Raw genomic sequence first — 25,748 nt, 5'->3', positions numbered from 1 at the left:
ATTTTAGCTTTATTTTAAGATGAGAGATTAAAGGGAAGGATTAATGACACAATTTAATTTTCATTTATATTTGTGTATTACTTAGAATGTAGGAACAGAAAACTTCTTTCAGACTTAAAAAAATGAGGAAATTTATTATTAAAATGTAACTTGAAGCCTGAGGCAGGACTCACTAGTAGGCTGATTTTGTCTGTTGACTATGGCTCCATTCTCATCATTGCCTTCTTCTGTATGTTGTATATATGGCTTTCTCATCAAGCTGACTTCCATTATAGTGGCAAAAAGGGTGTAGAAGGCCCAGACTTCACATTGTCAAGCAGAGGGCATCTCTTTCCATTGCAAGATAGTATTTTTTTAGAGGAACTCTCCTCTTTGTGTCTCATTGGCCTGAATTAAGTTGCATATTTTAGGGGTACCTGGCTACCCCTAAATCAAGTCAGAAGAGCATGTGACTCTTTATTTCAGGGTCATGAACTCAGGCCCCACGTCAGGTGTGGAGATTACTTAAAAAAAAAAGTTGTATATTTTATTCTTTTTTTTTCTTTAAAAATGTATTTGTTTGAGAGAGAGAGGGAGAGAGCGCGCGCCCGCACACACACACATAAGCTGGGGGAGCAGCTGTGGGAGAAGGAGAAGTGGGCTCCCCTTGGAGCAGGGAGCTTGATGTGGGGCTCAATCCCAGGACCCTAGAATCATGACCCAAGCTGAAGGCCGACGCCCAACCAACTGAGCCACCCAGGTGCCCCTGTATATTTTATTCTTTTCTTTTATTTTCTGAAAAGATTTTATTTATTTGACAGAGAGGTAGAGAGAGAGCACAAGCAGGCAGAGTGGCAGGCAGAGGGAGAGGGAGAAGCAGGCTTCCCGCCTAGCAAGGAGCCTGATGCGGGGCTCGATCCCAGGACCCTGAGATCATTACCTGAGCTGAAGGCAGAGGCTTAACCCACTGAGCCACCCAGGCGCCCCTGTATATTTTATTCTTAAAACCAAATTTGGGGGAATGCCCTGAGTTTAACCTGAGTTTCTGAATCATCACTGTGTCAAAGGGAATGGGATTACTTGTAGATCACTTGGGTTTACCGTGGGAGCTGGGAGTGAGGGCAGCTTTCCTGAAGCATGCTGCCTTTGTGGTAAATAACTGGTCTGTTCTAAATTAAATTTACGGCCATAAAAAGGGTGTTGGGTGAAATGGATGGTGGGTGGGCAACCATCAATGTACCCTTGATAATGAGTCCTATACAATTTCATCTCAGGCCATGTGAAGTAACAGTAATAAATATAAAAGAAAAAATAGGCAGCCTAAAAGCAAATTTTAAATTGACTTACTCGAAAACTTTCTCTACCGTTTCCCAGTTTATAATGGTTGATTTCAGCTGACTGGCTGTAGCTACTTACAGAACAGAGGAAATTCACTAAAAATAATGAATTATTCAGTTGGATAGTGAAATTCAGTTATAAAGCATTTCACTGAGCTATGGATTCAGTTCAGGTCAAGTTGTGTTCCTGGTTTATGGGCAGTGTGGCTTCTCACAGTGACACAGCATAGAGAGAGGCATTTATCTTTTTTCCCTGTTGCTAGTGTTTTAATGGCATTTTATTATATTTATTTGATTGGTTTCATTTATACTTTATTTCAATTGACTTTATTAATATAAATTTTTATTTATACTTTATTAATATCAATCATATATAATACTTGGTAGTTAGGAACATTTGGTGATATCTATAATAAATAATCTCAAAAAAACCCCCATCCCATTACTTTTCAAATTTCAGTTACTTACTATCCAAACCAAATGCTCTAGGTGAGGGGTTGCTGGGTAGTTCAGTGGATTAAGACTCTGCCTTCTGCTCAGGTCCTGATCTCCGGTTCTGGATCCAGCCCTGAGTGGGGTTTTCTGCTCAGCAGGGAGCCTGCTCCCCCGCCCCCACCTCTGCCTGCCTCTCTGCCTACTTGTAATCTCTGTTTGTCAAATAAATAAAATATTTTTTAAAAATCCTCTAAGTAGTTTTATTAAGCTTTTCTAATTTGCTTGCCTGGGTTATTTGGGAAGAAATTAAGATTACCAGAAATCTAGCAACAGTTTAATGAAAATCTTAAAAGCCTCTTTAATTAGGGATTTAATGAGGGCTTTGTCACGGATTCTTTGGTTCTTCTTTGTTTTCCTCTACCCCCTCCTATTCCTGTTAGTACATTGAAAAGATGAAAGAATTCTCAAAAACAATGCAGAAGAATACTTTATAAATTATATTTTCTACAATAAGTTATAGATTGTGTGTGTGTGTGTGTGTGTATAAACTAGTTGCTAATAAAAAAAAAGTAGTTGCTAGTATATTGGTAAGTGTAGATAAACTTAAAGGGTGAGGTTATATTTTCAGAAAATACATAATAAATTAAAAGAAAGCAAACCCAGAATTTTTTGAAGTACAGTTGACATGTTACTAGTTTCAGGTGTGCAACATAATGATTTGACACTTAAAATGAACCCTTGAACAATATGGGTTTGAATTGAATGTGTCCACTTGTGCATGAATGTTTTTCAGTCACAGTACTATAAATGTATTTTCTTTTCTTTATGATTTTCTTTCTCTCTCTCTTTTTTTTTTTTTTTTTTAAGATTTTATTTGTTTGACAGAGATAGAGGGAGACAGTGAGAGAGGGAACACAAGCAGGGGGAGTGGGAGAGGAAGAAGCAGGTTTCCTACTGAGCAGGGAGCCTGATGCGAGACTCAATCCCAGGACCCTGAGATCATGGACCCTAGCGGAAAGCAGAGTCTTAACCCACTGAGCCACCCAGGCACCCTGAAAAAATACATATTAATTGTTTATAAAATCAGTAAGACTGCCCACCAAAGTTGGCTATTAATAGTTAAATTTTGGGGAGTCAAAAATTATTGGTGGATTTTTGACTATGTGGTGGGTTGGTGCCCATAACCTCTATGTTGTTCAAGGGTCAACTGTATATACAGAATGAAATGTTCACCATGATAAGTATGGTTACCATCTGTTGCCATACAAAGTTGTTACAGTATTATTAACTATATTCCCTATGCTGTACTTTTCATCTTCTTGACTTAATTATTTTATAACTGAAAGTTTGTACCTCTTAATCCCCATTGTCCATTTTGGCTGTTCCTGAACCCCCCTCCCTTCTGGCAACCACCATTTTGTTTTTTGTGTTTCTGAGTCTTATTTTGGTTTTGTTTGTTCATTTGTTTTGTTTCTCAAATTTCACATATAAGGGAAATCATATAGGATTTGTCTCTCTGACTTATTTCACCTAGCAAAATATCCGCCAGAGCCATCCGTTTTGTCACAGGTAATGAGATCTTGTTCTTTTTTTTTTTTGGCTGAATAGTATTCCATTGTATACTGTATCTTCTTTGTCCATTCCCCCATAGGTGGACATTTAGGTTGCTTCCCTATCTTGGTTGTTGTATATCATGCTGCAATAAACGTTATTTACAATAAAATGCTCTAGGTGGTTTTGAATTAGTGTTTTCATTTTGGTGGGGAGTAAATACCTAGCAGTGAAATTACTGGATTGTTTGGTATACCTATTTTTAATTTTTTGAGGAACCTCTATACTGTTTTCTGTGGTGGCTATACCAATGTACATTTCCATCAACAGCGCGCAAGGGTTTGCTTTTCTTTATATCCTTGCTAACATTTTTTATTTCTTGTCTTTTTGGCAGTAGTCATTCCGACATATGTAAGGTAGTATCTCAAAATTTGATTTGATTACTGATGTTGAGCATATTTTCATGTGTCTGTTAGCCATTTGTATGTCTTCTTTGGAAACATGTCTATTCTGGTCCTCTGCCCATTTTTAAAATCAGACTTTTTTGTATGATTTCTTTATATATTTTGAATATTAATCTTTTATTGGATATATCATTTGCAAATATCTTGCTCTGTTGCCTTTTTAGTAGGTTGCCTTTTTGTTTTGTTGGTGGTTTCCTTTTACTGTGTAAAAGCTTTTTGTTTGATGCAGTCCTAATTGTTTCTTGGTTTTGTTTTCTTTTGTTTTGTTTTCTGCTTTTGTTGCCCTGCCTGAGAAGTCAGATCCCAAAAATATTGCTACGACTGATGTCCAAAAGTTAACTGCCTGTTTTCTTTTAGAAGTTTTATGCAAACCCAGAATTTTTAAAGTTCATTGTATTGTTGATTAAATTTGAAAGACTTCATGACTAGAATTTGCCTCTTAGTAAAAAGAACATAATTGTATAGGTGAAACTCAAAGAATCTAACCAAAATTAGGGCATAGATAACCAAATTGAACTGCTGAAACATTTAAGTTGCTTTGGTTTTAGAAGCTGTGTTAGGTTTTTTTTTTAAATACTTAATTTATCCCATCTTACAAATCATTGACACTTTCTTTTTAAATTCATTTTTATTACTTTCTACATACACAGAAAGTTAGATGAGTATATGATTATTACTGTTGTAATTTAGATTGTATTTGGAAACTTCCTAAATACAGTTTGTAGAGTATAGTTACAGATGAAAAAAAAGTGGATTCATGTTGAAATCCATTGCTCCTTGGGTCAGGTCTGATGGGTAAGAATGAAGTCTTCTTGGATAAATGAATCCATTTTCTCTGTTTGAACTTATCATTTAAAAGAACATTCTACTGCTGAAGCACTTCAGTGCTTAATTTTTGATAAATTTATAAACTTTGTCTAGTTGGTATGAATTTGGTTGTCTTTCCTTGATTCCTCTCTGTACACTAAAGAGAAGGAGGTATAATAGTAGTAAAAGATCTATCATTTTTATTGTAACTGAACTCGGAGGGTTCGCTCCTTGGGGTACATTAAATTGAACACAGTGCCTGGGTGGCTTGGTCAGTTAAGCATTAAACTCTTGGTTTCAGCTCAGGTCTTGATCTCAGGGTCCTATGATTGAGCCCAGTATCAGGCTACATGCTCAGCAGGGAGTCTGCTGGAGGATTATCTCCCTCTCCGTCTGCTCCTCGGCCTCTCCTACTCTCTCTCTCTAATAAATATGTAAATCTTTAAAAAAAAATAATTGAACACAACACAAGGAAGTATTGAAAGCAAAGAACTCTTTATTACCTCATGCAGTAAGAGAGAGGGGGATTGCTCTCAAAGTACTGTCTCCCTGTGGGTTTGGTATAGGAAGGTTTTATTCAGTGTATTTGGGGGCGGAGGGAGGGAGCTTGTATATACATCAAGGAACTTACACATATTCTGTTACCTAGGCACTTCAGTTCAACTGTTTATGCCTAGCATGTCAGCGTTCTAGTGCATCCATAGTATGTTGAAAAAAGGGGGAAAACTCCCCCGTAGAAGGATATCTTCAGTGGTGCCTGGGTGGCTCAGTGGGTTAAGCCTCTGCCTTAGGCTCAGGTCATGATCCCAGGGTCCTGGGATGGAGCCTCGCATAAGGCTCTTTGCTCAACAGGGAGCCTGCTTCCTCCTCTCTCTCTGCCTCCCTCTCTGCCTACTTGTGATCTCTGTCAAATAAATAAATAAAATCTTAAAAAAAAAAAAGAGAAGGATATCTTCATATTATAATGAGTTAAGGATAACTTCAAGACAACTTGGGGCTTCTGCTCAGGTCCTCAACCAGTCCAAGATGGCTCACACTGTCTCACATAAGAAGCTATATGGTGAAACACCTAGCAAGGGGCTATTAGCTGAAACCATCTGGCTGGGTATCTTATTGGTCCAACTGCTGGTTCTGTAAAACAAAACATATTCCTTCCCTGCTTTTGTCTCTTCCCCTTCTCCCTTCTGCTGATAGCTTTCAGGCCTCTGATTTGAGTAACTTTTTGTTACATCCTAGCTAACACTCTCAATATACCAACTTACTATAACTGTAGATTAAAAGATGTGACATCCTGTTTATCACTGTTTATATTAATGCAGTAAGACAAGTAATATATTTATTTATTTATTTTTTAAAGATCTTATTTATTTATTTGACAGAGAGAAAGACAGTGAGAGAGGGAACACAAGCAGGGGGAGTGGGAGAGGGAGAAGCAAGTTTCCCACTGAGCAGGGAGCCCGATGCGGGGCTCCATCCCAGGACCCTGAGGTCAGGACCTTAGCTAAAGGCAGATGCTTAATGACTGAGCTACCCAGGCCCCCTGGTAATATAATATTTAATAATAATGTAATATAGGAACCCTGGGTGGTTCAGTCAGTTAAGCATTTGCCTTCAGCTGGGATCATGATCCCAGGGTCCTGGAATCAAGCTCCCCTCGGGACTCCTGTTCAGTGAGGAGTCTGATTCTTTCTGTCCCTCTTCTCCTCCCCCCTGCTCATGCTCTCTCTCTCTCTCTCTCTCTCTCAGTGTCAAATAAATAAATAAATAAATAAAATCTTTAAAAAAATAATGTAATATAATAAAACAAGTAATATAGTAGGAATTTAACCCCATTTTACAGATGAGGAAATGAAAATCGAAAAGTAAAGTGACTTGTCCAAGATCACATGGATACCAAGTAGCAAAGCGTCAAAGTACAATTTTCCAAAATATTAAAGACTGGTTCTCATACAAATACAGAATGAACATATGTCACATTATTTAGCTCATTAATGAGGGAACCAGCAGGAGATAAATTTGTTTCAAAGAGGAACAAAGATATAGTGGATTAGGGTTCTCCAGAAAAACAAAACCAGTAGGATATATATATAGAAGTACAGAAAGAGATTTATTGTGGGGGATTGGCTCATGCAATTGTGGAGGCCGAAACTCCACAATTTGCTGTTCCAAGCTGGAGGTCCAGGAAATCCAGTGATGTAATTGTGGTCCAAAGTTGAAGGCCTACAAAGCAGAGGAGCGAGTAGTCTAGTTCTCCTCCTAGTATGACAGTCCAAGAACTGAGGAGTGCTGATGTGGGAGGGCAAGAGAGGATGGATGTTTCAGCTTGAATGGAGACACAATTTGCCCTCTGTCTGCCTTTTAGTTTTTTTTGAGACTCTGCAGATTGGATGATGCCCTTATTGGTGAGGGCAGTCTTCTGTACAAAGTCTACCTATTTAAACGCCGATTTCCTCTGATAACGCCCTCCCAGACACACCTAGAAATAGTGTTTGACTAGCTCTGGGTGGGTAACCCCCTAGTTAGGTTGACACATAAAACTGACCGGTACATATACATATTGGAGAAAGAATTTTGGAATAAAATTGCTGGGTTAGATACAAAAACCATCCCTACAGAGCAGTAAAAAGCATAGCCTTTGAGATTATTTTTTCTACTGGGCAGAATTCAGTTGTACCTTTACTAGACAAAAATTTGCAAGTTAACAAGTAACTTCACAGAGCCTCAGTTTTTAACAGTAGTAAATAGTGAGTCATGTAAAGGTCTATTCTCTAATGAAGTCATCTTTGATTAAGATTGTGCTCCTTTATGTCATTGAATGGACATACTGCCTCTCTTTGTCTTTTAAATTTTGGATAGTTTTTCTTGACACAAAGCAACATGAGAATATGAGTTTTCTGACTCTAAGTACAGATTTCTTTCCATTCTACTTCCCTACCTCTTCATAGCATAATTTTTACCATTAGAGTAGTCCGTAACTTCTGCAAAATTAGCTACTCTTTGTTATTAGTTTTCCTATTTGACACATTTTCCTTTGTTATACAGCGATGGTGATAGTTTTTTTCCTTAGAGGAATATTGTGAAACTCAATGGATATTTCAAAATTTGCATAAATACCAAAAGTGAGAAATTAAAATTATAGCTTATGTACTAAAACTACACATTTATGACATTTTGTTAGCAAATTTCAGAGTCACTGTAAACATTCTTGATTTTTGACTAAATAATCAGAATTTATAAAACTGTATTTGATCAGGGTACCTGGGTGGCTCAGTGGGTTAAAGCCTCTGCCTTTGGCTCAGGACATGACCTCAGGGTCCTGGGATTGAGCCCTGCATCAGGCTCTCTGCTCAGCAGGGAGCCTGCTTCCCCGCCCGCTGGCCTCTCTGCCTACTTGTGTGCTCGCGCTTTCTCTTTCTCTTTCTCTCTCTCTCTGTGTCAAATAAATAAATAAATAAATCTTAGAAAAACCCCCAAAAAGTATTTGATCAGATTAGTCTTTATGTATTTTGAAAAAAATAGAGGTGAACCATTTTAAGTAGTAGGTGAAAATTTATTCATGTTAAACAAGGTAATTGCCTAACAGTTAAATATTTCACTACTTACTAATAATTTCTTCCTGGCCCTGAAAACCAGTGGTTTTTTTATTTTTTTATGCTTTTTAAGAAGGTTGGGATATTTTATTCAGTTACCATGGTAACAGTAGGTATTAGTTTCCTTACCTTAATTAAAGGTTTTTATTTATTTATTTATTTGAGAGGGAGAACCAGTGTGGAGAAGGGGGCAGAGGGGCAGAGGGGCGGAGGAGGGAGAGAATATTAGGCAGACTATGTCTAGTGGCAAGCCTGTCTCAGGGCTCTCCATTCCAGGAGCCATGAGATTCTGACCTGAGCTGAAACCAACAGGGCTGAGACTTAACCCACTGAGTCTCCCAGACACCCCAGCGTTAGTTAAAGGTTTTAGGAGCAAAGACATCTCTGAGCTAATCTAGTGAAACCCAACTTCTATGCAACAGGAGTTATTTTGTCCATTCTTTAGAAGAGGATACCATTTCAAGTAGAAAAATATGCTCTTGAGATGAATTTCTACTCTGATAGAGTGAAGTAGAGTAGGATCTAAAAGCTAGGTAATTAAAAAGCTATCCTTTCTTAGTTAATATGGGATACAGTTGGTTTTAATTCCTGTATTTGGTCAAACTTAAATCTTGAATCTTACTGATGTGTTTCTTTTGCTATGGACTAAAAGGCACTAAAAGTGCCTGCAGTAGACAGTGTTCCCTCTAATGGATGTCAGATAAAATCTTTTAAGATAAATTTTTTTCAAAACCTAATTCCTAGTTTTAGGAGATAATCTCTTAACATTTAATCGGGTAATATTACTAACCCTGAGTAGTAGGTCTATCCATTCAGGTATCATTAAGTCCATTTTGCAAGTAATATATCAAAAAGGTTTTACTAAGAAGTTTTATTATTATTAGGTATTTTTTATCTTATTAACTGTTTTATCACTGTATTATGGTGATTAAAAAAAACTGTAGTTTTTAATGCCAGTAGCATTGGACATTTTACAGTCTTAGACCATTTTGTCTCTTCTGTAGCAGGAGTTGGCAAACTTGTGGTGGGTCCCATTTGACTTGCTGCTTGTTTTTGTACTTTGAGTTAAATGGTTTTTATATTTTTAAGTGGCTAAGAAATCAAAAGGAAAAATTTTGCAAAATTTGCATAAATCTAGATTTCATTGTCTATAAAGTCTTATTGGAACATTGCCATGCTTATTTAAGTATTATTTATGGCATTTGCGCCACAATGTCTGACTTGATAGTTCCAAACAGAGACAATCTGCCATGAGCATTAGAATATTTACTGTCTGGCTTTTTAGAGAAAGAATTTGCTAACTCTTGCTCTAGAGTATAAAAAATGTAGCTTTGATTGTTCATTAAAAAAAAAAAACCAAACAATCAACCTTTCTCCCTTTTTTTAGCATACTTTCCTCCTGATTGCTAAAAGTAACACATGTTTTTACAGAAAATTTGAAACATATAGAAAAGTATAAAGAAGAAAATAAAAAGCCATCTGCAGTTGTGGGCTAACTACTCATATTTTGGTATACATTACTCCACACCTTTAAAAATATAGAATATGTATGTGTATATATGTAAATGTTTGCCTATATATGTGTATGTATACAAATGTTTTTTTCTATAGAATATATATACACACATACAAATATACACATTTTTATTATGTAAAATTAGAGTCTAACTTGGTTTTTCACTTGATAAATTACAAGTATGTTTTTAATGGCTACATAGTGCTCTGCTTTATGGATGTAACAATTTATTATTTAACTTAACATTGTTGGATATTTCACTGTTTTCAACTCTTTATCACTATAAATATTGTATATGACATTTTATATCTTAAATACTACCATATATGACAAGAATGACTATCCTTGTATATAAATCTTTCTGAGGAATGCTTTTTTTTTTTTTTTTTTGTAAGATTAATTCTTAAAAATGAAACTCTGTGTAAAACTAGAGAATTATTTTGAGGGAAATGTTGGTAGTGCATGAAAATACTTTCTTGGCCCACCTTCATGAAATAGATGGCTTATTTTTCATTTAGCTTCAGCTCTGGTTAAACATAATAATTTTCACACTAGACCATCAAACCAGCCCTTAAATAACTTGACTGCCAAAGCGTATAGTTGATACTATAGTAGATGGACTGAAGGAACTGGGCCTGTGCTTCACTGTGGCTTCATCGTTTATACTCACAATTTGGCAGCTTGGGAAAGTAGATTTCTTGTGTGCCTGCTCCTAGCATTATTATCGGAGTCATTGAGGAAAGTGGAGTAATGCTCCGGTCTAGTGCGAGTTGACACAGTAGACTCAGAGATGCATAAAAAGAGATGTCCTCCATTCTTAGGGGAATTCACTTGCTACTGCTCTAATTAAGTAGCTGTTCCAGTCAACCGCTCTGTGTCCTGTGGATGCTTCTTTAAAGGAACTGCCATTTGTTAGCATATTCCTAGTTTTTTTGCCATCACTAACTCCACAGTGTTTCTATAGAAATGTACCCAAGTATTTCACTCAATGATTTGGAAGTGGACATTGACATTAAAAATTACTATGGGTACCCACACCAGCTGCTAGTACTGCTCTGTCTGTGGCAGAAGTTGTAAATTGAAAGGACTGCAGGCCAAATTTTGGCCTGTGGAGGGGTCTTGGATACTGGTATTAAATGGAAGATTGCATGGTGCAGTTTTTTCATATCTGGAAAAATTGGAAGGCCTGGGAACACTGACTGGGTCCATATTCACTACTGGCAAGAGTTAGCTGGAGCAAAGTTAGTGGCTTCTAGTTTGTGCTGTAGCATGGTGATGTGGGTTATAAGGCAAGATTTTGATGGCTGCATATTTTTTATATTTTTCAAACATAGAAGCATTTTATGAAACATTCAAAGATTTATAATAGGTGAAATCATATTTGAACATTATTCTATATGGTGATCCTTTTGTAAACTACTTAGGTAACTTTTTTTTTTTTTTTTAAGATTTTATTTATTTATTTGACAGAGAGATCACAGGTAGACAGAGAGGCAGGCAGAGAGAGAGAGGGGAGCAGGCTCCCTGCTGGGCAGAGAGCCCGATGCGGGACTCGATCCCAGGACCCCGAGATCATGACTTGAGCCGAAGGCAGTGGCTTAACCCACTGAGCCACCCAGGCGCCCCTACTTAGGTAACTTCTAAAGAAAGGATTCACAGCAGCCATACTGAGTTTCGAGTTGGGGGGCGGGGAGGAAAATACTTCATTATAAAGTAAAAAACCTAGTGGTAATAGAAGGAAAGGGAAATCTATGCATAAATGAGGGCAATAGTAAGCAGTAAAGGAGAATAAGGAAGAATTACATCCAGTTGGGCTCTTACAGTGTCCAACCTCATTAGCTGGGGAAGCCCTGTGGAGACAGCCAGGCTGGGGTCCAGATTGAGAGGCCTGAGCGGAGCGTCTTCCTCTCAGGTGAGACTTCCAACTGACCATCCCTATAAGGGTGGTATTTATAGGGCAAATGACCGGGTGTGAAGTTAAGCATTTGTTTGCCTCTGTGCAGTTAGGAGCGAGCAGCATTTCTGTGTTATCATGGCTTTACATCTTCAAGGAGCCTGGGCCATATGTGCTGGCCTCTCATTTTGGATTCTCTTCTTGGGGACCTCCCAGGCTGGAGCTAGAGGAGACGCAAGGCAAAGTTTACAGCTCTTGGTGTCTAGACCAGAAGGGCCAGTTCTGACCTGGAGGCTAGCTGATGTCAGCTAACCAGGCTCCTGAGATTATTTAGTAGCACACTTTTTTTTTTTTTTTCAGTAGCACAAGTCTTATAAGCAGCCTTATTTAACCTCCCTGCCACCGTGCAGGCCTGGGTGGTCTGTCATGCCGGTCAAGTCACAGGAACTCCTATCCACAATACAGTAACCTGGATGGTTGTGCATAGGAAACATGGTCAGACAAGGTTGTTCTGTGGCTGTATTATGTAGCCCTTCCGCCTGACTTTCCTGTTAAATAATTTACTATCTAATTATTATTTTCATTTTGTATGTGTATATGATTTAATAATTAGGAAAGTTATATGTGTTTACATAAGCTCGTTCTTTCTTTCTTTCTTTCTTTCAAGTAGGCACCATGTGGGGCTTGTACTCAAAATCCTGAGATCAAGACCTAACCTGAGATTACGAGTCGGATGCTTAACTGACTGGGCCACCCAGGCACCCCAAAATTCTTTCATTTTTGTCTTAATTTTCATAATTATTTTACTGCTAACAGAAAAGAGCATGATTGTTAGCGAATTCTTATCAGTATTTTCTAACAGAAAACAATGAATTTTGTTTATTTTCTTGCTTGTTATGTAACTTTTAATTATTTATTTATTATGGCTTTTTGATGTGACAATTTGTCAAACCCTGATTATGATAGAATTTCACAATATGTTTGTTTTTAGAATTTACATTTAGAATTTATATATAGTGCTTATATCTAAAAATAATCAATAATTGAACATAATACAATTCCATTGATTTTAACAAGGGAAATATAGGCCTTTGTAACTTCAGAACCTCATTTAAAAAGATTTTGATTACAAGTGTATTTTGCTTACTTTAAACATTTAAATTATTCAAGAACTGAAAATATTTCAGCACACTGTTTTTTGTTTAGTCTTTTTCATTAAAGAAGTTTTTTGGGATAAGGTTTGTTAAAAAAAAAAAAGTAAGAGTTTAGACAGACTAAAAAATTGACAAGCATTTCCCAAGGAATGAAGGACTTAAAATATTTCAAGCACTTTATTTTTAAAGTATTTTATATTCAAATAAATTTAAGTTCTGCAGATATTTATTTTCCCACTATAATCTCTAATTTATTGGTAAAAGTTGTAAAGTCATCTGATCTGTGAGTTAAATATAACACTAAATATTTCATCAATAATTAGGCTCTAAAGTAAAGAATTATCTCAATTTTATGATGTTTCCATAATTCTTTATAGGCTAAATCAAATGAAATAAGGGTGTCAAAATACTCTGGTACCTTTTCATAAAACAGCTATTTTACTAAAAAAAAGTATGAACTTTTGAAATCATCTTTGAACACAAAATAAAATTCTTTTTTAAAAATTTTTATTAATTTATTTGAGAGAGAGAGAGCATGAGCTGGCTGGGGAGAGGGAGAAGGAGAAACAGACTCCCCACTGAGCAAGGAGCCATATTCAGGACTCCTTCTCAGAACCCTGGGACCAGGACCTAAGCTGAAGATAGACGCTTAACCCACTGAGCCACCCAGGTGCCTGTAAAACAAAATTCTTTTTTTTTTTTTTTTTAAAGATTTTATTTATTTATTTGACAGACAGAGATCACAAATAGGCAGAGAGGCAGGCAGAGAGAGAGAGAAAGGGAAGCAGGCTCCCTGTGGAGCAGAGAGCCCGATGCGGGGCTCGATCCCAGGACGCTGAGATCATGACCTGAGCCGAAGGCAGCGGCTTAACCCACTGAGCCACCCAGGCGCCCCAAAACAAAATTCTTTTAAGAGGTTGTGATCATCAGATTGAGCTCAAGAAACCAGATACAGGATTGCTCAGTTAGTAAAGCCTATATTTCACTAGTTTGCCGAATTTGCTCTTTATTTTCCTGCCTGTATGGAACACTGTGTTTGGGATCCGTAAGGCAAAGGAAATGAAAAAGTTGCCATTTTCAATTATTTTGTTAGAAGGTATGTTCAAGATTTGTCAAAGACATAGAAGAAGACAGTACTAATTCAGAAGATTATCTAATGAAAAGGTGTTCATTGTAGATATGAATCCATAAATGTTGATAATGGGCCTCAGAAAGCTATAGGAATCCTTGAAGAAAAATGCTTGAAAGAACATTATTTCCTTGGCGAAGAAGCTTCAAAACTGAAGTATTCAAAGAAAATATCTTGAAACATACAAGATATTATGGAAACAGTGGAAGTTTGGGACTGGTAATAACTGGGGTTTAGGCTGTACATTTAGTTCAATATATTTAAAAAACCCTTGATATTCTAAGTAATAACTTGTCTTGTTCACAGAGAAAGTCCTGTATATTAAAAATTGCCTGTAGTTCTGAGCTCACATTAAATGAAGTCATAAAAATGGTGAACCTAATGAAGTCTAAGCTACTGTAGTACCTTCTTTTCAGCTTTAGGTGAAGAAATGTGGTTGGCTATTTCAGTAATGAAGTGTATTGACAGTCTAAAGGAAGATTTATATGCTAAAAGAAAATTTCAAGTTATTCCATATGAATGGTTCTTACTTTACAGATTTGTTGAAGTATACTTACCGGTTTCAATAAACAGTATTCTTAACGGACATTTTGAGCACCTGAATTAATTTGAAAGTGCAGCGATTATGTGGAAAAATATATTAACATGTACTTACAAAGTTTATGGATTCAGAGTAATAATTCAGCTTTGGGAGAATGAAGTTAAAATAGTTTTAGAAGTGACATATAATTGGTATCATTTCAATCCTAAGAATGAATTAATAATACTTGAGCAAATTCAGCACACTATGTTGAAATACTTGTTATAAAAAATTCATTTGTATTCAAAACTTATTTATATCATCAGAAGGAATTAACATAGTTTTCAACAGAAGAAAAGGAGAAGCTGTTAGATTTAAGAACTTCAGCATTGTTGAAGTAGAATTTAAAGAGGTCGAGTTCTTGGAATACTGGTTAATTGTTAAAAAGTTTTCAGCCTTTTAGAGTAAAGCCTGCTCTTCTGCCATTTGTTACTAATTGTTCTAATAAAGCTTCCTTGTGATGGTGACTATATAGAATATTAAGAAAATGTTAAAATGTTTTAATCAGGAGTTGTATGTAGTCATTTTAAGTTGTATGTAGTCATTTTAAGCCAAATATGCAAAAGTTATATTCAACCAAACAACTTAGTTTCTTGTTTAAAAAGTTTAATTTTACAATGAAGATATGCAGTTTTTACAAAATGTCATATGCACACTCTCAGATCGCCTTTCCAGTATGCTATAAAAATATTTTCGTTTTCTGAATGTGCCAAGTTGAGGGATGTTGTAGACTCCTGGTATAGACCTTCATTTATAAATGAAGTGGGCACTGAGAATCATCATGTATTTGAGAAAAATCAATAGCTATCAAGCTTGCTTAGCTGAGTAGTTGACCCTTGATAAAAAATAATTTCTAGGGGCGCCTGGGTGGCTCAGTCAGTAAAGCTTCTGCCTTCCCAGGGTCCCGGGATCCAGTCCAGGGTAGGGCTCCCTGTTCAATGGGGAGCCTGCTTCTCCTTCTGTCTCTGCTAGTCTCCTTGTTTATAGTCTCTCTGTCACATAAATAAAATCTTTAAAAAATAATTTCTAAACAAAGAAACCCTCAAAGTCTTTATAAGTATTATCAATAGATTCAGCAGGAAATGTGTTAATAAAAGAACCAAAGAGAAAAAACAAGCAAAAAACAAACAAAAAACCCCCCTGAAGAGGATTGATGGAGGGAGGTGGGTGGGGGAGGGGATAAATGGGTGACGGGTATTAGGAGGACACTTGTTAAGATGAGCACTGGGTGTTGTAGGTAAGTGATGAATCACTAAATTCTACTCCTGATACCAGTATTACACAATATCTTAATTAACTAGAATTTAAATAAAAAATTGAAAAAGAAAAATAGGAAATTGAATGTAGTTGAAAAGGAAAATAGCAGGATAAGAAAGGAACTGAAACATAATTCCCTAAATAAAATACTCAGTAGAATTACTGTGGTAGAACAAATATGGCTGGTATTTGTTGAGTGAACTGAACAACTAGTCCAGGGATGCCTGCTTCATCTTTCCTGTCTTAGAACATTTCCAGAGGAGTTGTACTGATGAGCTCAGTGTGTTGGTGGTCTAGGTCTTGAGATTACAATTTAGAAGACCTGTTAATAGAAAAATTGCTTCCTAATACTTCATTGGAAAACTTAACAGTTTTTGTCCTGTTCTCAGGTTCCTGAGGGACCCTAAGAGCAGATGACTGCTGATGATAAACAGAATTTATAGGCAAAGGAAAATAATGGTCCAACTAAGGAAGCCAGCATCAGTGGAAAGAAGACCAAAGAACACCCAGAATGGGAGACTTTTATTGAAAGAGATATTTGAACTAGATTATAAACTTTACAAAAGAAAGAAATAACAAGCATATTTAGAGAGACTCAACTAGAGCATAAGGAAACTTTCTGGAACTAACAATCAAGATCTTAACATTATAAAAATTCAGTAGACAAACTGAAAAGGGCTATCACCATTGGGAGTGAAATTAGCATCTTAGAAGTCAAGTGTAAGGAGTGTCTTATAATACATAGAACAAAATTCAAGAAATGGTAGTCAGGAAGGAAAAAATAGAGTCTAGGAGAAGAAATTCAGGCAGGAAGAAATTCATCAGCATGTGAATAAATATAGAAGGAGAAAAGGGAAGAGATAGTGGCAATTAATAACTAAACTAGAAATAGGGGTATATTAGTTTGTTGCAGGTGCCACAGTTAAGTGATGCATACTCCATGATTAAACAGAAATTTATTGTCTCATCGTTTTGGAGGCCAGAAGTCTGAAATCAAATTGTTAGTGGAGTTGTTTTCTTTTCAGGGCTGTGGGGGAAGGATCTGTTTTAGACCTCTTCGTGGCTTGTAAATGGCTCTTTCTCTATGTGTTTCTTCACAACATCTCTCAGTGCATGCCTGAGACATCTCTGTGTCCATATTTCCCCTTTTCGTAAGGCTACCACTCGGTTTGGATTAGAGACCACTGTAATGACCTTGTTTAAATTTGATTACTTCCGTAATGACTTTTTCCAAATAAAGAGTCACATGCTGAAGTACTGGAGATTAGGACTTTGACACTTCTTCATTTTTTTTTGAGGAGGGATGCAATTCAACCCATATTGAGGGGAAAGTTTTCTGATCTTAAGAAAAAGACTTGGAAAGGAGCCCTTTCCAAGGACTCACTGATCCCAAGGAGAATAGAATTTACACTTAGGCTCCTTAAAATCTAAAAATCCTTGAAAGTCTTTCAAGTTCCCAGATGGGAAATAGGTGACTCAAAATAGAAAAAGCATCAGAGAAACAATGAATTTCTTACTTGCAGCATCAAAAGGTAGAACACAGTAAGAGAAGAACTACAGACAGCTGAGGGACTGTTTTACTCAGCCAACAAACACATCATTTTATCTGTTGAAGAAATACATTTTCACATATGCAGGGAATCAGAGTTTATTACTTTCATATTCTACCTGATGAAAATAATTTAGAGTTCTCTAAACAAACAGTTGAGTCAGAACAAGAGGGATAAGATGAAGGGAAGAGGAAACTATAGTAAACAATATATTTCTTATTTGAATTTATAAATACATTTATATTACAATAGATGATGGAATTTATAAAATAAATATTTGGAAAATAGTAAGGATTGTTGAAATAGAAGAGCAGTACTAAGAAGACTGACAGGCTGTAGCCAAAACCATATCAGCAGAAAACAGTAATTAGAAGGGTGGGAAGGACAGTGCAAATGTAGGATCCGGATGGGGAAGGGATATTGTTGTAGTATTTTGCTGAGACTATGGTAATAGTATGGTAATATGGTAATAGTTGGATAATGGTAATGGTCGGATGGAAAAAAATTGACATTTTGTCATTGATAATGGAAAAAGAGAATGGATGGTAATTTTAATCAATCAGGAAAAATGAAAAAAAGTAAGAAAACTGAAGAAAGTAAGGTAAATATTAATCAAAGTAAAATGAGAGAGAAAACTCATGTTCTTATACTAAATGCAAATGAGATGAATTACCCTATTGAGAGACATGTTCAATGGGATTATTCAAAACAAAAAATTGAAAAATAAAAAATAATAAAAATCCCAGTTGTATAATGTTTAAAGGTAGCCTTTAAAAAAGTGATCAAGACTGAAAAGTAGCCGGTAATGGTGGGTAGACAGGCAGAATGATTCCAGGAAAGTCCAAACCAATGCAAATCAAAGTATATTACAAATCTTATTTGACTTAGGACTTTCCAGATGGACCATCGAAAGTTGAAAATGTATTTCATACCTAGCCTCCCAAACATCATAGCTTAGCCTAGCTGACCATAAATGTCCTCAGAACACTTAAGTTGGTCTACAGTTGGCTAAAATCATCTGACAGAAAGACTATTTTATAATAAAGTATTGAGCATCTCATGTAGTTTATTAGATGTTATACTGAAAGTGAAAACCAGAATGGTTGCATGGTTACGGAACGGTTGCCAGGAGCTGTGGCTCCAGGCTGCTGCCCAGCCTCACCACAGAAGGTTGTACCACATAGGACGAGCACAAGAAAAGATCCAAGTTCAAAATCTGTGGTTGCTAGTGAATGTGCATTGCTTTTGCACTATTGTAAGGTTGAAAAATCCCAAGTGAAACCATTGTTAGGGACCATCTGTATTTATTTCAAAGTGGAATTTAAGATCTTTTAATGGTACAAGATGAAGTGTTATGAAATGATAAGAGTCTGGGTTTTAGAAAAAGACATGTCAAAGTTGTTTATACTCGGGCGCCTGGGTGGCTCAGTGGGTTAAGCCGCTGCCTTCGGCTCAGGTCATGATCTCAGGGTCCTGGGATCGAGTCCCGCATCGGGCTCTCTGCTCGGCAGGGAGCCTGCTTCCTTCTCTCTCTCTCTCTGTCTGACTCTCAGTGTACTTGTAATTTCTCTCTGTCAAATAAATAAATAAAATCTTTAAAAAAAAAAAAAAAGTTGTTTATACTCAACAACACAACAGCTAAATATATAAATGAAAAATTCTATCATCCAATGACTTGGATCCCTTCCGAGAGTAACCTTTATCTGATCAAATCCTCATGTATCTTGAAGAATTTCCTTGTTGCAAATTATTCTACAACCTTAATTTTCTGTGTGCTTTTTATCTGTCCTGAGATCTAAGTAAATTTGACGAAGATGTTAGGTCCATAAACAAGTTTGCTTTCAAATTCTTTGCCTGGAAGCATCTAGACAGAATTTTGTGTGTGAAAGAGAATATTTTACATCTGAAAACTAAGCATTTCAAATTAAAATGATTTTAGTGTTATAGGTGGCTTCAGGGAAGAGTTACTGAAGTTTATTTCTGTTTTGGCAGTGTGAATGAATTACGTAAAAAAATTCTAAGATTTTATAGTGTTTTTATAGAGTTGTCTATTATTTGCAGAAACCACAATTTTCTGGTGGTTTTGCAAATTATCTACTTTGTGTATAGCCAAAACTTGTTTTCCAGCTTCATAAAAATAATATTTTAAGATCAAGAACGGAGCATATATAAAAAGTACACTTTGGGATCAAATTTTAACTCTCCTGTTAAGAGTTTTGAATTTGTGACACATATAAACATATTAATAACTACTCATATTTGTAAAATGTTTTATAAGATGACTATAAAAACATATATTTTACATATATTATCTTACCAATACAATGTAAATGGTAGCACCCAAACTTGAGTTGTCCATTCTGATTCAGTGAATCATAGATCTTACCCAACGCCAAACTTTGCTAATGATTCAAAGAATACAAGCAAGCACCAAGTGCAGATGGCATATTCTTTTTTTGGAGGATCCCCAGACTGTCAGACACGGATTCCAAAAATGTCCTTTTCTTTTGCAATAGGACATGTTATGGTTTTAGATTAACAGAATAGTTTTGAGCAATGTGGGCAAAAAAAAAAAAAAAAAAAAAATTGCACAAAGGAGGTTGTGTTGGTTTTGGAATGCCTCTATTTTATATTGTTTTAATGACACAGCTTCCTTGACTACTCCCCATTTTTCAGCCATAAATTAATAAATCCTGATTCCAGGCTCATTTGTGATGAGCAGTCAAGATAGTTGAGCTGTATCTTGTGAATAGCATTTTTTAGATAGGTACTCTTTGGTACTTTTCTGCTAGTAAATATCATTGTAGTTTTACAAGGCTACCATCTGGTTTGAGATGGTGAGTGTTATTACTGGGATCCCTGGTTGAGGTCTTTCATTTCCTCTCTCCCAGTAAGGAGAGTAAATTACTAGCCTGTTTTTAACCCCTTCCTTCCCAATGCATAAGAGTGGTAGAGTTGGTTTTATACAGAAGATTTTGCTAGAGTAATCTTTTAAAAATTTCCTTAAAAAATTTTCCTTCATAAATTATCAGTATTCTCAGTTTTGGGGCTTTCTGCTTGAGAAAATGAGCAATTAAAATGGATACCTGCTGCTACTGTGTAATTTCTTCTGGGTTTATATTGCTAACTATCAATAGGGATAACAGATCATCCTAAATCATAAGTAGTTGCTGTGATTATTTCATAGTAACATGTTTCATCATAAGAATCTTCAGCTATATATTTTAAACTGCTGCTCCTTTACTAGCAATTTGAGATAATAGGAACTAAGATTGGAGTTGGAAAGATTTTATGAAGAAATTAAAACTGCTTCAATTTAGTGTGTTAGGTCACGCTAGGGTATGGATCCATTTGCCATTAACAAAAAGAGTTTGGAGGCGCCTGGGTGGCTCGGTGGGTTAAAGCCTCTGCCTTCGGCTCAGGTCGTGATCCCAGGGTTCTGGGATCGAGCCCCGCATCAGGCTCCCCGCTCACCAGGGAGCCTGCTTCCTCCTCTCTCTGACTGCCTCTCTGCCTCTTTGTGATCTCTGTCAAATAAATAAATAAAATCTTAAAAAAAAAAAAGCAGACAAACAAACAAAAAAAAGAGTTTGTCATGGTTGTCCTATTCATTGTGTTTTCTATAACCATTTTTTACGTGTGGTTTATATTGAGAAGAGCCCTCAGAGCTAGTAACAGATTTTTAAAAATATCCTCTGCGAAACTCTTATTCTTAGGGAAACTTGTTCACTTACTAGGCCAAGAGCTTAATAAAAGAAAACCCTTAATATAGAAAAGCTGTTCTCTGTCTAAAAATTCATTTTTCAAGTAGACTTGTGAACAAGTCCAACAGTTTGCTGAGTTTCCTTAGATCTTAGGACAGATGATAAGAAAATTAAAGATGTCAAAATCTGTAAGAATTTACACACTCAAGGATTGTCATTGGTGATGAGATAAAGATTATTCTTTGAAAGGAGCAAAGTCATAAAATGATAGGATTTTGAAACTACTAGAACCTTAGAACTCAATTAAATTGGCTCACTTATTTTAAAAAGAAGAAATACTACTGAGTATATAATTATTAGATCCAGCATGTTATATCTGTGTCCTTTTGTTTTGCAATTCTAGCTCTTAAAACCTATAGGTGGGCCAAATGCTGTAACTTTAAATTTGCATGTTTGATTCCTCAGTTATCGTATCCACAGGACTCTTTCTGAGTTTTGTTTTGTTGTTTTTTTTTTTTTTTTCAAAGATTGCACTGTTTTTATTCACAGAGTAATTGTTTTTTGGATTTTGCAACTGGAGCCTATTAAAGATGAATGAAAAAAAGTTGGAAACAACTCCACAGCAGCGGAAACTTCCTGAATGGATGTCTGGGCAGAATGAGACCTGTCCTGCAGTAGAAGGAAAGGTATGCAGTTCACCAGTTATTAGTTAATGGAAAATTTAGTGTACATTTGACTATAAAATCAGTCAGTCTTCACTTGTAAACTTCAGGTCACCATTTAAGTTAGAATAGCTGTTGTGCAGTTGAATCCCAACTTAGTCCTTTATTGGGTGAATGGGACTAAATTTTAATGGGGTTTACAAAATGGGATTTCTTACTCTGTATTTTACCTTTATTCTTGCTGTGTAGGGTTGACCTTATTAGTCTGTTCTAATTTAGGCAATTTAGAAAGGTATTTACTTTGGTGAATTTTTGTGGGTAAGGATGTTTAAGTTTTCATAGATACAAGATCTACCAGCCATTCTTCAGCAACTTAAGGCAACATTATTACATCTAGAATGCTAATATAATTACAGAAAAAATTAATACTATAAGTGCTCTTATGAAAATAGGAGTGGAAGTTTGTAAATAACTTTTTAGAAAAATAATTTTATAGTGGCTAGTTTATTTTTGCTACATTGTCCTCATGACTTCATTAGTCTGTAAAACATTAGTTGATAGAACTTGGAACCATAATTTGAATGCTCCATTGAACTGCATTTTTTCCGTAAATATCTCTTATTCAATGTGAACTTTATTTGTGCCTTTTTGAAATTTTATTTAACTCAAGGCATCTGTTCAGAAGAGTGTTTTCGAAGATGACCTCCCTTTCTTAGAATACACTGGATCAATTGTTTATAGTTATGAAGCTAGTGATTGTTCTTTTCTATCAGAAGATATTAGGTAAGAGATTTGAATTTTCTAGTTTCATTTGAATTTGAACCCTTAGAAGATAACTATTATGACAATATTTGTAAGTAGATTGAATTTTACAGTTAATGTGTAATCATTTCTACATGTAGAATATCATTTGACAAGTTCTAATTTTATGTTAAAAAATCTTAAAATTACTGGATTAAATGTGTAATGTACATGTTGTTCATAATCCTATTAGCTAATTTTTTGTTACTTTCAGTACTTAAATACTTAAACACATTGTTTATTTCACCAATATAGGGCAAAAAAAAAAAATGTAAGAATTATTCAACCTCCAAATGTCCCTTTTATATTTCATTAAAAATAGCAAATTAGTAGGGGCACCTGGGTGGCTCAGTGGGTTAAGCCGCTGCCATCAGCTCAGGTCATGATCTCAGGGTCCTGGGATCGAGTCCCGCGTCGGGCTCTCTGCTCAGCAGGGAGCCTGCTTCCTCCTCTCTCTCTCTGCCTGCCTCTCTGCCTACTTGTGATCTCTCTCTGTCAAATAAATAAATAAAATCTTTTTAAAAAAAATAGCAAATTAGTAGCGAATAGTGGTTGTGATCAGCTCTGTTGGGTTTAGTTTGCAGCAGTTATAGCAAATGATTCCTAAGAAGAACATTAGAAATGACTGTTAATATTTTTTAAAATTGCCCTGTTAAATTAGGATTATGCAATAATGCAATCCAAGGCTCTTAAAGCATTTTACAAGGAGAAGAAGAAGGAATGAATTCATTCAGATCTTCTTTGAAGTTATTATACCTATTTGTTTTTTTTAAACTGTTGTACATTGCAATGGTTACAAGATACAGAGCTAAGTTAAGCTATTATGATCTCTAGAAATGAATTCTAGATGAATTCTAGAAATAGTATTCAAGTGCCCTCACTCCCAGTTAACTGGCCCTGCTATTAGGTCTCTTTATATAGAACAAAATTTGTCTCACAGAGAAGGTAAAATCTGTCAGTTATGATTATATATTAACTCTACCATCTTACCTTTGTCAGGGCCATAGCATGTCATATGTAAAAGCAATAGGCATAAGTGATTTGAGGAATGTAGTTCCGATGAATTCTGTGTGCATTATGATAGGCAGGCTTTTCTTTCTTACCCCGCACTGTCTGGCTTAAAGATTTTTGCTATCACAGGTTTTCAGCAATTTGATTATGATGTCTCTTTGTGTAGCGTGGTTTGTCTTCATCCTGCTTGGGGGTTCATTGACCTTTTCAGACCTGTGGGTTTCTAGTCTTAACAGATTTAAAAAATTTCTTTAGTACCCCCATCCTGTTATTCTTTTCTCTTCTCTAGAAGTTCTATTTGTTTCTTTTTAGGAAGTATCTTCCAGTTTGGCTCTCATATTCATGTTTTCTTTTAAATATTTGAACATATTCAGCATATTTATAGTGGTGGTTTCAGTGTGCTTGTCTATTAATTCCATTATTTTACTGATTTTTTTCTTTGAAATGATGTTTATCCTGGTTAGAGGTCGCATTTTCTATTTTTTCCTAATGCCAGCAATTTTGATTGGACATTGTGATTTTACCTTGCTGAATGTTGGGTTTGCTTGTTTTTCTTCAAAGAAAAGAGCTTCACTCTGTCAGGAAGTTAAGTTACCTGAAGATCAGCTTTTACCTTTTGAGCCATTATTTTTAAGATTTATTAGGGCAGGTTGATAGGCGTCTTTCCTCTGGGAGTAATTCAGCCCTATAATAATAAGGTGTGGGCCTCACGGAGTCTTTGCTGACTGCCCCAGGCGATCAAGACTCTATAAGGCCACTTTTCAGAACTTTAATGCCTCTTCCCTACATGTAAGTAAGCCCTAGGAATTGTTCCTGCCATGGTTCCCTGGTTGGTCTTTGTTCAGCCTCTTTCTTGCCTAGCTCCCACCTCTCCAGAAACAACTTCTAGCTCCCTCAGCCTCTCTGGCTGGGAACCCTGTCTCCCTAACTCAGTGCTCTGCTTTGACTTCTCCCTGTTCTGTTGTCTGGAAAGTGTTCCAGGTAGAAAGTGGGGGCAGCGGTAGGGCTCCCCCATGGTTTTCTTTCCCTCAGAGAGCACAGTCCTGTATTGCCTATTGTTCAGTGTCTGTACCTATTTTGTCCAATTTTCTGTTTGTTCATAGAGGAAAGATATGTCTTATCATCTTGGCCCAAAGCAGAAATTGAGATTCTTTTGTGATATATATTTTTAATTTTTAAAAATTATAAAATAGGCAAATATAAACAAAAATAGAAAATAATATAACAAAACCCTCACTTTAGCAAATCTTAATATCCATTTTCTTTAAATCTTTATTAAGAAGTGTTGTGGTAAAATACAGCTAAATCCCCAGGTATGTCCATTCTCATTCTCCCCTCTGCAGCCCTCTGAGATAACTTCTAGCATGAGTTCAGTGTTTAACATTCCCTCACATGTTTTTTATTATATCTATACTTTTATACCCTCAAATACCATATGCTGTTATATTGCCCATTTAAAAACTTTAAAAAATACTATCAAACTATATGTATATTCTGCCACTTGTGTTTTCCACTCAAAATTTTATGTTTTTTTGAGAATTTTTCCTTTTTGGTATATGTAGTTCTATTTTAATTTTTATATAATATTTAATTGTTTCCATATGCCACAATTTGTCCATTCTTTTGTTGATGGAAATACAGTTTGTTTCCATTTTTGCCAGAAAGAACAGTATTACAATGAACATTCTTTTTTTTTAAAGCAAATTATTATTTTTTTTAAAGATTTGGAGAGAGTGAGAGAACGTGAGAGAGCATACATGGGAGCAAGTATGAGTGGGGGGAGGGGCAAAGGAAGAGGAGAGAGAAACCTCAGGCAGACGCCCTGATGAGCACAGAGCCTGATGCAGGGCCAGACCTAGGATGCTGAGATCATGACCTGAGCTGAAATCAAGAGTTGGATGCCTAACCAACTGGGCCACCCAGGTGCCCCTGCAGTGAACATTCTTAAACATCTGTCGGGCTGTACGCATCTGAGAGTTTGATATATTTACGAGAAAAAACTTATGGGTCATAGTGTTTATACATCTTCAGCAAAATATTATCAAAGCCTTTTTTAAAAGGATTTTACCAATTTACATTCACCAGTGTTTGAGCAGGTAGGTATCTTTCTCAGTACTTGATACTGTGCTCCTTTTCCTCCTCTTCCTGCTCCCCCTCCTCCTCTTCCTCCTTTTTACTGGATTATCTGTTTTTTCTTTTTTTCTTACCAACTTTTCAAGGAATTTTTAATATTTTCTGGCTGTTCATTATCAGGTGTTTGTATCATAGATATCTTCTACCATATATGACTTGTCTTTTAATTTTTGGAATGCAGAAGTTATACAGAA

At 36.0% G+C, this 25,748-nt stretch overlaps 1 protein-coding gene across 8 annotated transcripts in view; it reads left to right on the top strand.

Annotated features, from left to right (window-relative positions):
* WRN (WRN RecQ like helicase) overlaps positions 1-25,748 on the top strand; it is a 144,628-nt gene that overhangs the window by 9,760 nt on the left and 109,120 nt on the right. For 7 of the 8 annotated variants that reach the window (XM_059156399.1, XM_059156397.1, XM_059156393.1 and 4 more), the window contains 2 exons: positions 21,497-21,633; positions 22,280-22,392. In XM_059156399.1, coding sequence (XP_059012382.1) covers positions 21,538-21,633; positions 22,280-22,392 — 209 coding nt within the window. In that variant the 5' untranslated portion in view covers positions 21,497-21,537. Of the gene's footprint in view, positions 1-21,474; positions 21,634-22,279; positions 22,393-25,748 lie in introns of all 8 variants that reach the window. The other variant, XM_059156395.1, reaches the window with a different exon arrangement.

The sequence above is a fragment of the Mustela lutreola genome, chromosome 18 (assembly GCF_030435805.1).
Source record: "Mustela lutreola isolate mMusLut2 chromosome 18, mMusLut2.pri, whole genome shotgun sequence".
Lineage (NCBI taxonomy): Eukaryota > Metazoa > Chordata > Mammalia > Carnivora > Mustelidae > Mustela > Mustela lutreola.
Note: the sequence above shows the minus strand (reverse complement) of the source record. Positions and strands in the feature narration are given on the sequence as shown.